The following is a 16,064-nucleotide window of genomic DNA, read 5'->3' as shown; positions in this document are numbered from 1 at the left end:
GGGGCCTTGAACTCACAGTGATCCTCTTGCCTCAGCCTCCTGAGTGCTGGGGTGAGCGACGTTTGCCACCGTCCCTGCTCCTGGTTTACATCTGAATTTGAGTGGGGAGAGCACAAAGATTTGATCCCTGCAGGGGACAGTCTCAGGGATCCAGGGACTGGGCTCTATTGGTTTTATTTTTTTCAGGGGTCCAGAGCCAGGACAGGGAATCCTGGTGTCACGGGTGGTAGTGGTGACCACAGCCAACTTCGCCATCCCAGCTCCAGGCGACTGAGTGAGTCTCAGGCTGGCTGTGAACACACTGCTCCCAGCACTTGGCTGTCACCCAGCCCTGGGAGCAAGTCCCTTGGTGTGGACCCATCCGAGGCTGTTCTGTGACAGTGCCGGTCGCTCCCAGAGGTCAGAAGAGTACTCTGGGCCTGGGCAGGTGCTGTCGCGGAGCTAAAGGGTTGGCAGGCCCCTCGCAGCCGCCCCTGCTGGCCTGCTGGGTGAGGATGTTGCAAATCGCGGTGACTCTCTGTGACCTGAGGAGACCATCACTGTGCCTCCCACACCCCAGCTGTGTCCTGTGTCCCAGGACAGTGATACAGCTGGTGGCTGTGAGCAGCTTCTGTGGCCCCATGTGGTGCTTTCTTGATTTTCTTTCTTGGGGAGCAGGATGAACCCAGGGAACAGAGCTTGTTAACAACAGTGTCGGAGTGACCGAAGCTGTCCTGTCCTGCGGAGGGACTCGGATGGACCAGGTGTTGGCACATACACACATGATATCATCCTCGATCTCCTTTTGTGTCCCCATTTTATTTTATTTTATTTATTTATTTTTTTCAGGTAGAATTTTTTAGTTTACTGGCAGAAAGAGAAGGGGAAAGGTGCAATAGGTCAGTAGAGATCTTTCAGTAGTCAAGAACCATTGTTGACCTAATGTCATTTAGCTGGCAAAAGGAGTCACATGTTTTACAGGCATGTATATGTTCTAAGTCTGTACTAGTTTTAAAAATCCCATTTTTCAGAAATTTACATAAAATTCACCAGAAGCTTACAAACATTTTTTCTAGTGCTGTCTAAAAAGTCAAGCAAGGAATATCAGTACGTTTAGTAACCAGTTTGAATGCAACACATACAAATACAAAAGTCGTAAAATGTCCCATTAAAGAAGCATCATAACCTTATAACATTTCCATGTTTTAGCTTAGATTTACCAATACATTTTGACCAATATTTTAACAACCGCATAATGAATTTATCTGTGTACCAGGTAGCAGGCAGGATAAGCGGGTTCTGAAGGTGATGGTCGGGGTCACAGCCGCTTCTCATCAGTTGGGACTGCCAGTGCGACCATGTGGGACTGGCCGGTCCTCCGGGAACAGCATCTTGAACAGCAATCCTTGAGTCATTTCAGAGGTTCATGGGCAAGATCAATCCAAGCCTGAATGTAAGGGAGCTGGTCAGGGTGTCCCAGATTTCCAAAGATGACTGTCTAAGCTTGGTAAGCAAAAGAAAGTTTAAAAGAGCCCTGCAGAGACCAAGCAGCCTAGGAGAAGGAGGGCCTTTCCAATTTGGAGAAGGTCCAAAGTTTTCTGGGGGACGCAGAGTCTCTGTACTCTGATGGTCATCGTCTGAAATCCGGTAAGAACTTACAGATGGCTCAGAGGCTCGAATGATGAAATTTGTAAGCTTTCGGAGACCACCCTGGGGCCAGAAAGTCTCCCCTTGGGAAGTGGTTTCTGAAAACTTTGGTTCCTCAGATTGATCCCCAGTAAAGGGGATCCTGGACGAGCCCCCAAATGTTATGGGTCACTCAGAATAGGAACCAGATCAACCAGATTGGAATTTGGAAAGCCGTTTATTACTGAGCTCAGGGCCCCCCAGTCTGCTCTCACGCAGAAGAGGACCGAAAGGCCTGTGTCCCCATTTTAAAGAGGAGAAAACTGAGGTTCCTGGGGACAGATTCTCCTGTTGGTTGCAGGGTGATGGTGGAGGGCTCAGTAGTTAAACCCATGGGGCGCTGCCCACACAGCTGTGCCGTGTGCAGGGGTCTCTTGTCTGGTCCTGTCTGCTGTGCTCTGGGCCCCAGGATTAGTGGCCCTGACTTTGCCATCAGGGATGCCGGTGGCACGTCAGGACGGAGTACATGATCCTGGAGCCTTCTCATCGGCTCCTCCCTCATCACATTATGTCCACCATCCTATTAGAGAGCAGGCGGGACTATCCCTGACCTGCAGCCTCTGCCCTGTGCTCCCTGGGGGTGCCCACGACCCAAAGCAGTCCTGGCCTTAGGTCAGCAGCGGAGCCTCTGTCTCCTGATACCTGGGGTTCCCGAGTGGGCAAGCAGGGGCAGGCTGCTGAGGCCACGCTGTGCCCTTGCCTGGGGTCACATTCCTGCTACCAAGGACGCCTGTAGTCCCCAAAATGGAGCTACATGTCAGGTTTCACTGCCCCCCTGCTGGTGGAGAGCCCTAGGCCTTGTGTCCGTCCCCTCATTCTGAGCCTGTGATGCCTGTGGAGGTGGCCGGACTGTAGCCTGGGCAGCAGGGGCACTACTTCGGCCAGGGGTGACCCCCTTGGTGGGCAGATTTGGGGGCCGAGGGAAAGTGTGATGTCTCTGGGGAATTCTGCATCCTGAAGCCTGGAGCCATTGCAGCAGGGGTGCAGCAGGGTTAGCATGGGGGTGCAGGGCGAGGGGCTGCCTCGGCTGCCTCTCTGGGACGCGGCCTGGCCCTGGCTGCTATGCCCATGGTGAGCAGCAGAGGCCACTGGCGGCCCAGGCACGGGTCCATCCTGATGGCTGCTGGGCAGAGGCTTCTGTGCTGGGCGTTTCCTCCCAGCTCCTCCATGTTAAGCGTGCAGAACGGGCCTTCTTCCCGTTTCCTCAGGCATGGAGAATCCCCCTTGGTGGTGTGCGTGCAGCACATGCGTGTGCTAGTATGCTTGTGAAAATGCACATGTGGTGGAAAAGCGGGGCACGATGAGCACTCGGCTGCAGGTGTGGGGTGGTGGTGGCCTCCAGGGCTGAGCGGCGGGAGGGAGAAGTGAGTTCCATTTGTCTTTGAGAGGTGGCTATGTGATTTGCAAGTGCTTTCCTGCCTTCCCCACAGCAGCAGCTTGGTGGTCAGATTTGAGGTCGGGAAGCTGACGGCGGCAGGGCCAGGAGAGCCGCCCCAGCCCTGCGGGCCATGGTCCTGCCCGGTGTGCTCGGGCTTTGTCGTGCTGTTGCTGTGGACGCGGCCCTTAGAAAGGTGCTGTCTCGTGGCTGTGCAGACAACACTGGTCCTGAATAAGATTCAGACGGGGAAGTCTCGCCTGGAAGCCGAGTTGGTATTTTTCTGTGGGCCATGGGTTCCCATGGTTGCCCAAGGACAGTGCCTGGGCCCCCAGGTGAGGACCCTGAAGCTGTCTCAGCCTTGAGCCCAGAATTCTGCGTTCTCTAAGACCTTCTCGTGGAGAGGAATTGCCTTCTCCTTCCTCCGAGAGGTTCATAATTCATTCAGTCTGTAACAACGTGTCTTGGAAAATAACCCCAGAGGCCACAGCCCTGTGCACTTGTTACACTCCCACTTCTCAGGGGACGGAATTCTCCCTCTTGTTGGCGTCTCCCGGTCAGCTTGGTTTTTCCTTCTCTTGATTTGAGGGGTATTCTGGGCTGGGCTCCTGGGGCTGCCCCGATACGCAGACCCAGCACAGGGCTCCTTCCTGAGCACCCAGCAGCCCAGTGTTGCTCAGGTGAGGGGGGCTCCCTGCCCTCACCAGTGAGGGACATGGGTCCTTGGGTCGCTTCCCTTCCCAGAACCACAGTGAGGGGAGCATGGGTATGGCACAGCTGTTATTCAGCAGAGTGACAGGAGCCGTGGAATTTGCCCTGCAAAGTGTGTGCTGTGCGGGACACCATGTGACCTGAGTGGACCTCCCTGAGCCCCGCTGAGCTTGGCTCATCTGCCAGTTGGGAGTTGAAGTTCATCACCCCCATGCCCTGTGCCCCGAGGGAGGGCACAACCTGACACAAAAACAGGCGTCCTCTCCAGCATGTCCCATGTCTGCAGCTGTGCCCCCCACCAGTGCCCTGGACCCAAAGTGAAGCCCGAGAACACCTTCTATGTGGCGTTCCAGTGCCAGCCCTCACCGAGTGCTGAATGCCACCTGCCGGTCATTTGGGGGCATAGAAAGCTGGGGTTGTGTGTTCATAGGAGCGAGCTGAGGGGTGCTTCTCTGGCTTTGGGTCTGTCTGGGGCGCTCACCTGCTTCTCTGAGTAAGCAGAGGAGTCGTGCTTTAGGCCATAGTGAGGACAGGCTTTGCATGAGTGTTGGGCGGATGCGCATGGCCAGCCTTGTGCTGTCACAGTGTCCTGTGGGGCTTCAGGTGAGCCCTGAACTCTGACCCCGGACTCCCTCCTCTGTACACTGCGTAGTGGTGTGCAGCTCATCAGGAGCATGAGTGTGAAGTGTGGCCTCACCCACGGCCCGGGTGGCAGTGGGGTCTGTGCGGCAGAGGTAGGTGAACACCTGTCACCTACCAGCAGCTGGATGCGCAGGAACGTGTGACGTGGGGTGTGGGCCTTTCAGCCCGTGAAAGTTCATGTTGTTCCTCCAGGGTGGGGTTCATCTTGGTCTGCAGCTTGGGGGTGCTGGTATAATTTTTGCTTGGCTCCTCCTGGCCTGGTAGGCACCTGTCAGCAGATGACAGGGCATGTGGCCTGAGCCGGGGCTGCCCGGCGCAGCTTCCTCCTGAAGACCCTGAGGCAGAGCCCAGCGTCACTCGCGTTACTTCTGGCGAGAAGCAGAAAGTGGGTGAAGCTGATGGTGAGGGAGTGTGGAGACGGGCATTTCCAAGATGTGTTAGTGCGTCGACCCTGTCGGGGAGTGCGCTTGTCAGGTACAGCCGCAGGGAGAGGCAGGGTGAGCGGCCATTGTTTCTGTCTCAGGTGACCTTCTCCCTCAGGTAATTTGATGGCTTGACTTATGCTTTTAATCCTGCAGCCCCAGTCGACGACGCATAGGATTTCCCTCCCCAAGTGTAGGGTGTTGGTGGTAATTACATTTCTCTAGACCGAAAGGCCTGTTTACAGCTGTTGCTCCCCGAGAGCTGGCCGCGTTTCCTGGAGCCCATTTGTACACGTGGACGTGAGCTGCCTGTCTCCATCCCCGGAGCTCTTCCCTTCTCAGGCCCCAGAGCCGCCTGGTCCTGAGCAGCATTTGCGCTGTAGCATTCACCTAATCCATCCTTTGTGAAGTCTTTGAGCCTTGAACTTCTGCAAGGCTGGGTTGTATTTTCCGGAGTCCTTATGAGTTCTTCAGCATGCTGGTGCTTCTGCTCTGCAGGGTCAGTGAATGAGCTCTGGAGGCGCGCCTGACCTCAGTGGTCGAGAGCAGCGCTGGACTTGAACTGCCCTTGGCGCGCCTCGTGTCTGCAAGGGCTGGCTGTGCTGATGAAGTGTGTTCTGATTCCGAGCCCATGCTGCTGAGAGATGAGCAGCTGGGGGCTCTGTGGCTGGAAATTCTGGTCGCAGGGTAATTGTTCTTGGAGGCAAATGAAAGAGAAGGGCAGCAGCCGCAAATCCATACTAGGGGCCTGCCAAGGGCGGGCCCTGCTGCCTTCCCGTGGAGCTATTTCAAGGTGACCTCTAAGTCGCGAGATGATGGTTGGTTGCTTCACGTCTGTCCAAGTTGAGAACGTTTGTTTTATGGCCAGAGGCAGAAGCAGCCAGTGCCCGTAAAGGCGATGTGCAAGGTATAAATATGAAGGCGGGGTGGTGGCCAAGTCGCCACGCAGAGGGCTTTTACATAGGTCCCAGTCTCAGAAACAGACACATAACTCTCTCTGAGCCCGACCACCTGTCAGCTGAAAGTGGCCATTATTTCATCATTTTGCAATAAAAGATAATAGAATAACGATTTATATCTTGTGGCTGATGTTTTAATGTGTCTGTCCGTTATCCCGGGCTGACAGTCTGTGATTACAGTAAGCACTTTCGCCGTGACACCATGGTAATGACTCTGTAACGGGAGTGTTTGCGTGAGTTTAAATCACAGCGCAGTAGCCCGGCCCCCGGCCCCGCCCCACCTCGCTCTGCTGGGGGTGGCTGTGCAGCAACCTCACCTCCAGCTCAGCCTGGGGACCAGCTCAGCGCCACGTGTGGGCCCTGATGCCACAGGGGTTGGCAAACCCCACCAGCAGTTCCTCCCCTGCTGTCTCCGTGCCTGCACCTTGATCCGTGTGGACGAAGGTGACTGTGTTTAGGAAGCAGGAAAGCAGCTGCAGAGCGAAGGGAGCGCGCCTGTTAAACCAGAGAAGGGCTCGTCTCGGCCGTCCCAGGCAGCGGGACCCAGAGATCTTCTGTTTGTTGGGGACAGAAAGGGTGCAGGTGTTCGAAGCTGGGTGTGGTGGTGCATGCTTATCTTCCTCGCTACTTGTGAGGCTGAGGTGGGGGGACTGCAAGTTTGAGGCCAGCCCAGGCCACTTAGCCTGTGGTGTAGTGGTGGAGTGCTTGCGCAGTGTGTGCGAGACCCTCGGTTAAGTTCTCAATACCACAAAGAAGTCCCCAAAACAAAGAAACCTGAAAATCAGTTTGAATATCTTCTGCCTAGTCTAGCTTCCCCTAAGGTGATAGGGAGGTGCTTTTCCTCCAGAACAGCCCTGACTGTGCTCCCTGCTCGGCACCTAAGCTGATCCGGGAACCTTAGCTGCAGCACGGTCAGCTGGGCTGGAGCCCGTCGGTCGTGGATGTTGGTGCATTGTGAGCCAGCATTGGCTCAGGCTGGGGCGGAGGGTGTGCGGGTTGTGTGTGGCCTGGGCTGATCTGGCTGTGGTTCTGCCTGGTGTCCCTGGTCCTGGGGCAGGTACACTGCCGGCCCGGCCTTTCTTGTCCCAAGGGCCAGGGGTCTGCTGGTAGTGTGGAGGTGGCCATGCCAGAGTTGCAAGCCCTGGAGCAGAGACAGAACATCCCGTGGCCTGGATGTCATGGGGCTTTGGAGCAAGAGGCTGCACCTTCATTCCCGGTCCTTCCTTTCCTGCTCCACTCAGGCTCTGGGTGGTGCCTGGGTGCTGAGGTGGCAAATTGGAGGGTGGCAGGCGAGAGGCTGTGGATTCTGGGCTTCCGCCTGGCTCCCCTCAAACTGTGCTCTGCTTTCTGCTTTGTAGCCCCTCTACTTTCATACAACCTTAAACCACCCGAACATCGTGGCTGTGGTTGAAGTAGTTGCTGAAGGCAAGGAGCAAGGTGGGACTCTCCAGGCCTTGTCCTGTGGGTTTGGAATCCTTCGGATCTTCAGCAGCAGGGCAGACTCTCTGACCTCTCCGAACCAGGACAAACGGTAGGGTGTTTGTTTGTTTGTTTGACCTCTTCTAAGTCAGCAGAGGCCTCCTCCTTTAAGCTAGAGTGAGCGCTGGCTTTGCCTCAGCGTTGTGCTGGATGCAGGGTGTGTGTGGACAAACTCCCACTTTGCCATCATCCTGCAGGGCTCTGGGGGATCATTTAACTCTGACACTGGACTCCCTCACCTCTGCATGCCAGGCCGCAGTGTGCATCTCGTGGGGCTGTGTGAGCCTCCTGTTGTGTGGCTTCACATACAGGTGCCAGAGGGCAGCGGCTCCGCGCAGCAGCTGGGGCCGAGCCTATCACCTGCCAGGCTGTGCTGTGAGCGGGCCGTGCAGATGGATGACGTGCAGCGCGAGCCCTTAGGCTTGTGAAAGTTCGTGTTATTCCTGCAGGTGGGGCTTCTCACCCTCGCAGCTCTCACGCTGGGGACTCTGCCCCGGCACTGGCCTTCCCCTGGCCAGCCGTGACACCCAGCCCCCTCCAGGCCTTGCTGAACGTGCCCTGGGGTGAAACCACCTGGGTGAGACGCTTGCTTCTGCTGGACAGCTTGGCGATTCCTTGGATGTCCTGTGGGGACACTTCCGAGTGGCTGACGTTCCCGTGACCGTGCTGTCTGGCCTCTCATTTCCTGGGCTGCAGCCTGCCAGCCATGCCTGGCACAGGCAGAGCCCAGGCGGGGGCCGCTGGCACTCTGCTCAGGCCTCCGTCTGAAGGTTCTCAGAGGTGGGGGCCGAGATGCACAGCCGGCCTTGGTGGTGGTGCTGGGTGCGGACTGCTGACACAGTGCCCCGGCCCTGTTTTCCAGGTTGAAGCTGTATCACGGCACCCCTAGAGCCCTGTTGCACCCGCTTCTCCAGGACCCCATAGAACGTAAGTGCCCAGCCCAGCCCCGTAGTCACCCTGTCGCCTCAGTGCTTACCCTGTTCTGTGATAGCGTCTTGGACAGACATGTTGTGGGCTTGGGGTTTTGTCTAATTTGTCTTTTTGAGGCAGGGTTTTGCTATGTAGTCAGCCTGGCATTGAGCTTACTTTGTAGCCCAGGCTGGCCTCGAACTCGAAATGATCCTCCTGCCTCAGCCTCCTGAGTACAAGGATTATAGGAATGTACCACCATGCCTGGTGTTTTGCCTAATTTGAAGAACTGAAGTACACCATCCCCAGAGGAGGGCCAGCATCTGTGAGGAAGGGCATGGGTCATTGGGAGCCACTGGGAGAGGAGGTGGCCTCCCACCTCTTGGATGAGAGCTTTACCCGCTAGACAAGGCAGTTACCGTCCAGAGGAGCCTCTGGCTGGATGTCGTTGGCTGTTGCCCACTTGCCAGGCTTTCGCAGCTGTGCCTGCCTTTGGGGCACATTCTGTGGGGGACCACGCTGTTCTCGCCTTGGGGAGCTCTGCTCCAGAGCCAAGGGGGCTTCCTGCCATATCCCTCTGCTTGGTGCCTTGCGGGCAGCCAGGGACATGGGGATGGGGGCGGCTGGAGGATGTGTGCCCCTTGCTGCCACTTATCTAGAGGATGGGGCAGAGAGGTGCATGGGGCTGGGGTGCTGGAAGGACACGGCAGAGGACCAGAGCGGAGGCTGAGCTTGCCTGGAGGGGAGGCGCAGGTTTGCCCAGGAGGGTGACCCTGTCCTTGGGGAGGTGGCTGCTGTGCCAGCCCCATGGCCTAGGTCTGCTTTCAAATAGCCCAGCTCCTCCCCCTGAATTTTTTTTTTTTTTTTTGCTGTACTGGGGATTGAACTCAGGACCTTGTGCTTGCCAGGCAAGTGCTTATCTTACTGAGCTATCTCCCCTGCCCTGTTCAAAAATTTGAGCTAGGGGAACAATCAGAAACTTAACTTTATTTCAAGGATTGCTGTTTGGGTCATTTTTACAGCTGAATATAGTTTGGCTTGCTAGGGCCTTCTCTTCAAAAGAGTGCGTGGACCAGGGCCTGTTAGCAGGGCACGAGGCTGCCTGACTCCTACCTGCCCTGGCGTGGCACTGTTCACTGTCTGTGTTCCTGCTCGGGGTGCGGAGCCCACGTGTACAGAGAGCCCCGTCTGCCCCATGGACACTGGGAATCTTCTGGTAGTGGCTGCAGCTTCCCAGTATTCATAGCTCTCAGGGTATAGACAAATAAGAGAGGTCCGGGGCGAGGTCCCTTCTGCCCAGCCTTGCCCGCCATGTGCATGGCCTCCCTGGGAGCTGCGTGGGCCCCGTTGGCTCCCCCTGCAGTACAAAAGTGGGTGCCTGTTGAATCTTGTCTTGCCTGCTTTTGTTCCTGGCGCACGCCTCACTTTCCCAGGAATCCATCCTGCAGAATGCTTCCTGCAGGTCCTAGAGAGGGCCTTACTCTGTCACGGCTGTGTGCCACTGCCTTGCTTTGAGTTCCTTCAGTGAGTGCCTCCCCCGTGTGCATGCGTACTCTGGGTGCCTGTGAGCCTTCGCTGTGTGGAAGGTGTGAGGTCCTCTTCAGTGGAGGAAGTCAGGCCCATGTGAGATTTGGCAGAGGTGGTGAGAGGGTCAGGGCTAGGTTTCCCTGGGCACGCTGCATGCCGGGGCTGTGGGACTACTTGACCTGCTCTCTGTCCCCCATGAGGTATCCAGACATTTGCGTGACTGGGCCCTGGGTGTTTAGAGATCCGTGAGCTGGTCTCTCACAGCCAGTCCAGGACAGTGGCCCTCCTGGAGGATGGGGCCTCCTCTCTGGTGCCACCTGCCACCTCCAGGCATCTTGTCCTTGGCATGGCTTGATGGTCTCAGGGCTGAGACCAAGGGGAAGGCTGTGTGGGGCCAAAGTGTCACCCACCTCTCTCTGATCTCAGGTCTCCTAAGGCAATAGCGCAGCCCCAAACCTGGCCTTTGGTGGAGAGACTTGCTGTGTTGGCTTAGAGATTGTTCTTGTGGCTGCCAGATGTGGTGGCACGTGCCTGCACTCCAACCCACTCCTGAGGCTGAGCAGGAGGATCGCTTGGGTTGGGAGTTTGGGGCCAGCCTGGGCAATGTAGCAATCCCGGTCTCAAAAAATAAACGAGCACATAGAAACAGAAATCAGCCGAACAGTTGTTGGTGCATTTTCTTGGAGAAATTCTTGAGGATCGATTCCTCTCACTTTTCAGTTGAATGATGGAGCAATTCCCCACTCTCCTTAGAAAAATGTGCTTCCTCTTGGTGGTGCTGCTCGAATTTCTGTTTCTCGGCTGTGCCTGCGGTCTCAGCCATCGCGTTGGTGCTCTTCCTGCAGAAAACAAGCACATGACCCTCATCGAGAACTGCAGCCTGCGCTACACGCTGCGGCCACACCCAGCCCTGGAGCCCATCTTCCACCTGCTGCCTGAGAATCTGCTGGTGTCCGGGCTGCGGCCCATCCCTGGCCTCCTTGCAGCGCACGGCGACGTGGGTAAGGGCCCTTTCATTCTCTCCACTCTGCAGGTCAGGCGAGCTCAGGATCCAACCTCGAAGGACTTGGAATCCCCATGGCCCCCAGTGGGCAGAAGGGGCCCGTGTGCTGCTGCTGGGGCTCTTCTTGGATAGGGGGAGGCGGCGGTGGTCTCTGTTCTCAGCCCCTTCCTGAGGAATGTGTCACTGCCCGAGCACCTTTGTTGCCTTTCCTTGGGAAAGGCTTTTATGAAACTCAGCTCTCTCTTAGCGCAAGGCCAAGAAGCCAGTGTCTTCGGATCTCACTTTTCCTGTGCTGTGGCAACAGCCACTCCATCGTTAGCACTTTTAAAATTGAGGGTTACATTACACAGCCTTCACCACCACCTCTCTCCAGGGTGTTTTCCTTTTAAACTGAAACTCTGTGTCCACGAGACCCCATCCCCACCTGCACCCTCAGCCCCAGAGCCCCTGCTCTGCCGTCTGTCTCTGATGTGACCTCTGCGTGTCCCCCATAGACGAACAGCGCCATTTGCATCGTGCAGTGTCCCGTCATCCATGCCCAGTGCCGCGGCTGCGTCTCAGGCCCCTTTGTTTTGGAGGCTGAGGCTCCACCGTGTGGTTCACCCGTGGGTTGTTCATCCAGTTGGGTTGATTTGTCTTCCTGCGCTAGGCACAACCCTGCAATGAACAGTGGTCCCCAGAGACTTGACAGTTTTTGAAAACTGAGCTTCGCGTGAAAGACCAAGGGCTCGGTCGTGGCCTGGCCCTCAGAGTGAGGGTGGAAGTGGAGCACCCCGGTGTGGCTGAGGGGCCGCTGTGGGTGTGTGCTGTGCCCCTGCTTCTGCTACACAGTCCACAGTGTGGTGCTGTGTGTGGATCTGGGGTGTCCCCCGTGTGCCGTGTGCCCAGCCTGTGGTCCTGTGCCCCTGCTTCTGCTACACAGTCCACAGTGTGGTGCTGTGTGTGGATCTGGGGTGTCCCCCGTGTGCCGTGTGCCCAGCCTGTGGTCCTGTGCGGAGCTGGTGCGACTCACAGGAGGCTGGGCGTAGTGGGAGTTGGATCCCTGGGGCCGTGCTCTTGACAGGGACATCGGGACCTTGGCCCCTTCCTGCTCTTGCCTGGCCCCTGGAAGCGAGCAGCTTCTCCGCTGTGCCCCTGCCAGGATGCACTGCTTCCACGGTCCCAGAGCATCAGGTCCTGTGCCTGCAGGGAGCTCCGAACCCAAGCGCCAAAGCAGATCTTCCCTCCCTGTACGCTGTTTGTCCCAGGTATCTGGCCTAGCCGGCGTTAGCACGCTGGGCACCTCCAGAGGCCGTTTGTGAGGCTGCCCAGACGAGGCCAGGAGCGAGGACCCCCTGGCTTCTCCCTACAGAATCCCTGGGGTTCCTGGCGCTGTGGAGCCTGCTCTTTGAGGGGCAAGCTCTATGCCCAGCCCTGGGGTGGAGTGTGGGTGGTGACACGCAGAGCACTGATGTGTGAGGGTGTGGCTCTGGGGGAGACGCTGGAGACCTGGGGGAAGCGCAGCTCAGCTCCAGGGAGAATAAGTGTGTGTGGTGTTGTCCCCACGGGGCGCGGCACTCCGCCCGGGCCTGCGCATGGGTTTGTGTTGCTCAGCCTTCCTGGCGCCGACACCTGACGTCCACAGCCTCCAGGAGGAGGGGCTGAGCTGGGCTCTCCGTGCTGGGGATTCAGTCTGTGGTTGTCTGGTTCCCAGAGAGGAGCCTCGTGGGAGTGGGCGTGGTGAGCAGGGATGCTCAGTTCATGGCAGCTGGGAGCAGAGCAGGGACAGTGCCACAGAGGGAGCGTGACCGTGGGCAGCACCCAACGCCCCACCCCTGTGGCCCGCCGGACACGCCCGGAGCTGTGCTTTGCTGCTCTCCCAGGCTGTCCCCTGCTGGGGGCAGTTGGCCAGGGGACAGTCTCTGCTTATGGCATTCGAGGGCTTCTCTTGCCAGCATCTCTAAACCTTTCCGAACTCCTCCTGCTATCCTGTTCCACAGGCTTCTGAAGCAGGTGGTCAGGCAGAATCGCGGCGGTGACCCCACTCCTTGTTTTGGTTTCTGTGTTAGCTTTCCTGTTGGGAAGGGCTGGCAGCAGGACAGGGGCATCACGGTGGGAGGGTGAGGAAGAGCCAGGGTGCTTAGCTCCCCATGGCCAGGAAGCAGGGCAGGGGGCAGTGCCAGGGAGCAAGGGGCCAGGGAGCAGAGAGGGCAGTTAGACCTCCATGACCCCTGGGTGCGCGTGGTGTGCACATTACCAGTCCCTGCTTGACTCCCAGCCCACGCAAGTTGCCCATCACAGCATTATTGGGTTCAACTTAGATATCAGGCGAGTTACTGAATTTCTTAGGTGGTCCGGGATGGTCATTTCCACCATCACCTGCCTTTCTCCGGTCTCTCTAGAGATGAGACGTGAGTGGTTCTCTGTGAGTGGGAACAAGCTGGGAGCCCTCTGGTTCGGTCTGCTGCAGATCCCCTAGCTTTAAACGCTCTCCAAGCCCCTGTATGGGCCCTGTACTGTACTGCCGGTCCTCCTGACCTGGAGTCTTGTGGCTGAGGTGTGTCTGTGTCTGTCCCTTTGTGACTTGCCAGCAGGTATCTGCGGAGCTCCTGTGATTCCCGTGGACTGCTCTGGTTCACTGCGGGAGGTCCCCGTGGCCTGCCCTGTCATCCCTGGGGTCCAGGGAGGGAAGCTTGGTGCCCAGATGGGCCCCTGGGAGAGCAGTTGTGTGTTGAGAGGCGCAGTAGGGTGGAGGTCTTGGCTCTGCATCCTGAAGTGCTCATTTCCAGAAGCTGCCTGCTTGCCCTCCCAGTGGGCATGTGAGACGGCTCTGGGCCCGGCCAGGGTGCCTGCGAAGCTGTGGCCCATTCCTGCTGCTGTTGTTGGGTCTAAGATGGGGGGCCCTAGAAATGGGGCTGGAGAGTGCTGACTGCACATGTGCCCTGGGACCCGCTCGCCAGTGTCCCACATGCGTGGGGTGCCTGGCTGGAAATGGGGCTCGCAGCCCACCAGGCTCTGCAGAGGAACGTGGGGCCACTGCCACTCACCCCGGTGGGCTCTGCTTGGTGCTGGCTGAGGCTGGGTGGGCTTGCGTGGCAGGGGCTCATTGTCTGATTTTCAGGGGTCTAATCTTATTTTGATGCCATCTCAGACAGCCATTCATTTATGACTGCAGTAAAAGAGCATTGCATTGGGATTGGCCTGGGGAAGGGACGAGGGCCGGCCTGGGGAAGGGACGAGGGCCGGCCTGGGGAAGGGATGAGGGTCGGCCTGGGGAAGGGACAAGGGTCGGCCTGGGGAAGGAACTAGGGTCAGCTGGAGAAGGGATGAGGGTCGGGCTGGGGAAGGGATGAGGGTCGGCCTGGGGAAGGGACGAGGGTCAGCCTGGGGAAGGAACGAGGGTCGGCCTGGGGAAGGGATGAGGGTCAGCTGGAGAAGGGATGAGGGTCGGGCTGGGGAAGGGATGAGGGACAGCTGGGGAAGGGATGAGGGTCGGCCTGGGGAAGGGATGAGGGACGGCTGGGGAAGGGACGAGGGCCGGGCTGGGGAAGGGACGAGGGCCGGCCTGGGGAAGGGACGAGGGTCGGCCTGGGGAAGGGACGAGGGTCGGCCTGGGGAAGGGACAAGGGTCAGCTGGAGAAGGGACGAGGGTTGGGCTGGGGAAGGGACGAGGGTCGGCTGGAGAAGGGATGAGGGTCGGGCTGGGGAAGGGACGAGGGTCGGCTGGGGAAGGGACGAGGGACGGCTGGGGAAGGGACGAGGGCCGGCCTGGGGAAGGGACGAGGGTCGGCCTGGGGAGGGGACGAGGGTCGGCCTGGGGAAGGGACAAGGGTCAGCTGGGGAAGGGACGAGGGTCGGGCTGGGGAAGGGACGAGGGTCGGCTGGGGAGGGGATGAGGGTCGGCCTGGGGAAGGGACGAGGGCCAGCCTGGGGAAGGGATGAGGGTGGGCCTGGCGCTGTCCCTGAGCAGGGCTACCTGCCTGGAGCGCTGAGCAGAGCCAGCGTGCTGCCTGCTTCTGGGATCCTGGGGGGTGGGCTGTGGCTTGGGGCAGCACCAAGAGGGGCTTAGCAAAAGCTTTTCTGAGACTTAGTGAATGTGTGAATGTGGTGGCTGCCTGGTGGCCGTCCCCGGGCTGTGTGCTGTGGGGACCATGGGTGCTTCCTGGTAGCTCCTGCCTGGTAGAGAGGGCCGTGTGGCAGCTGAGGGCTTCTCTGGACGGTGGTACGGCAGTGTCCCAAGCCCCTTGAGGGAGGCCAGTGCTCCCGGCAGGGGGGCTCACTGGCTGCTGATGGTGAGGTACCTGCTGGGCGCTGATGACTGGAAATAGCCATGATGCCACACTGTCGGTGCTCCGTGCCTTCTGCTCCTGGGGACACTCCCCCAGCAGCTCTATGTCTGGCCTAGGCAGCTGTCCCCACTTTGGCAAGAGCCACCTGTGCTTCCAGTGTTTTTTTTCCTGCTTCCTCTATGATGCTGGGAGATGGGACACTGGTGAAGAGGGACCAGAAATCCTTCCTTCTTTCCCTCCCTTCCTCCCTCCCTCTGCAATTCCCTCTCTCCCTCCCTCTGCAATTCTCTCTCTCCCCCTCCTTCTCTCTTCTATACTGGGGATTGAACTCTTAACAGTGCTAAATTATACTCTCAGCCTTTTAGAAATATTTTGAGACAGGGTCTTGCTGGGTTGCTTAAACTGGCCTGGCCTCGAATGTTTATAGTCTTCCCGCCTCAGCCTCCCATGTAGCTAGGATGAAGGGTGCGTGCCCCTGTGCCCAGTGAGGGCCTCCTGTTCCTGGGGAGCACCTTTCACGCACGTGCCCCTGCTGCTCCGCAGGGTCCCTGCCCTGTGCTGCTGCTGTTGTGTGCACCCTGCCCCTCTCAGAAGACGACCCTGCCCACCGCGTCCTCTGGCCATGCCTTCTGGCGCCCCCTTCCTCTTGGCTTTAAACACCTTCAGGCATCTGCGCCCACCCGCCCTCCTCCTTCCCTCCCTCCCTGCTGCAGGGAGCAGTGGGACACTGCCTCTTGGTTTTGCCAGGGGCCTCCTGTGCCACAGGGAGAAGCTGGCCTGCTCTGGGACTCAGTGTCCTTGTTTCAGCCGTGGCTGTGGGAGTGCTGACCACACAGTGGGCTCCCTGGAGCCAGGTGCTCGGGCTCCCTGGAGCCAGGTGCTCGGGCTCCCTGCAGAAATGCCACTCCTGGATTCCTGGCGCCCAGGGCAGGTCCTGGGCTCTGCGCTTTAACCAGAGCTGCACGGGTTCCTGCTGAGGTCTCTTGAGGGAAGCCCGGGCTCCTCTCTGTGGGCTCCCTGGAGGTACACACCTCCACCCTCCCTGCATCCAGGGACCGCAGTGGTGTGGGGTGATGTCGGTGTGTCCTCCAGTGCTGGTGTGGC

At 58.4% G+C, this 16,064-nt stretch overlaps 1 protein-coding gene across 8 annotated transcripts in view; it reads left to right on the top strand.

The window, feature by feature from the left end:
• The window catches only part of Nphp4 (nephrocystin 4), a 104,072-nt gene that overhangs the window by 13,976 nt on the left and 74,032 nt on the right, over positions 1–16,064 (top strand). For all 8 annotated transcript variants that reach the window (XR_002817709.1, XM_023699458.1, XM_023699457.1 and 5 more), the window contains exons 4-6: positions 7,133–7,305; positions 8,116–8,180; positions 10,535–10,690. Coding sequence is in view for 7 of the 8 variants with exons in the window: in XM_023699458.1 (XP_023555226.1) it covers positions 7,133–7,305; positions 8,116–8,180; positions 10,535–10,690 (394 nt within the window). In the remaining variant the exon portion in view is untranslated. The remainder of the gene's footprint in view (positions 1–7,132; positions 7,306–8,115; positions 8,181–10,534; positions 10,691–16,064) is intronic.

Source organism: Octodon degus, unplaced genomic scaffold (assembly GCF_000260255.1).
Source record: "Octodon degus isolate 3935 unplaced genomic scaffold, OctDeg1.0 scaffold00113, whole genome shotgun sequence".
NCBI lineage: Eukaryota > Metazoa > Chordata > Mammalia > Rodentia > Octodontidae > Octodon > Octodon degus.
Note: the sequence above shows the minus strand (reverse complement) of the source record. Positions and strands in the feature narration are given on the sequence as shown.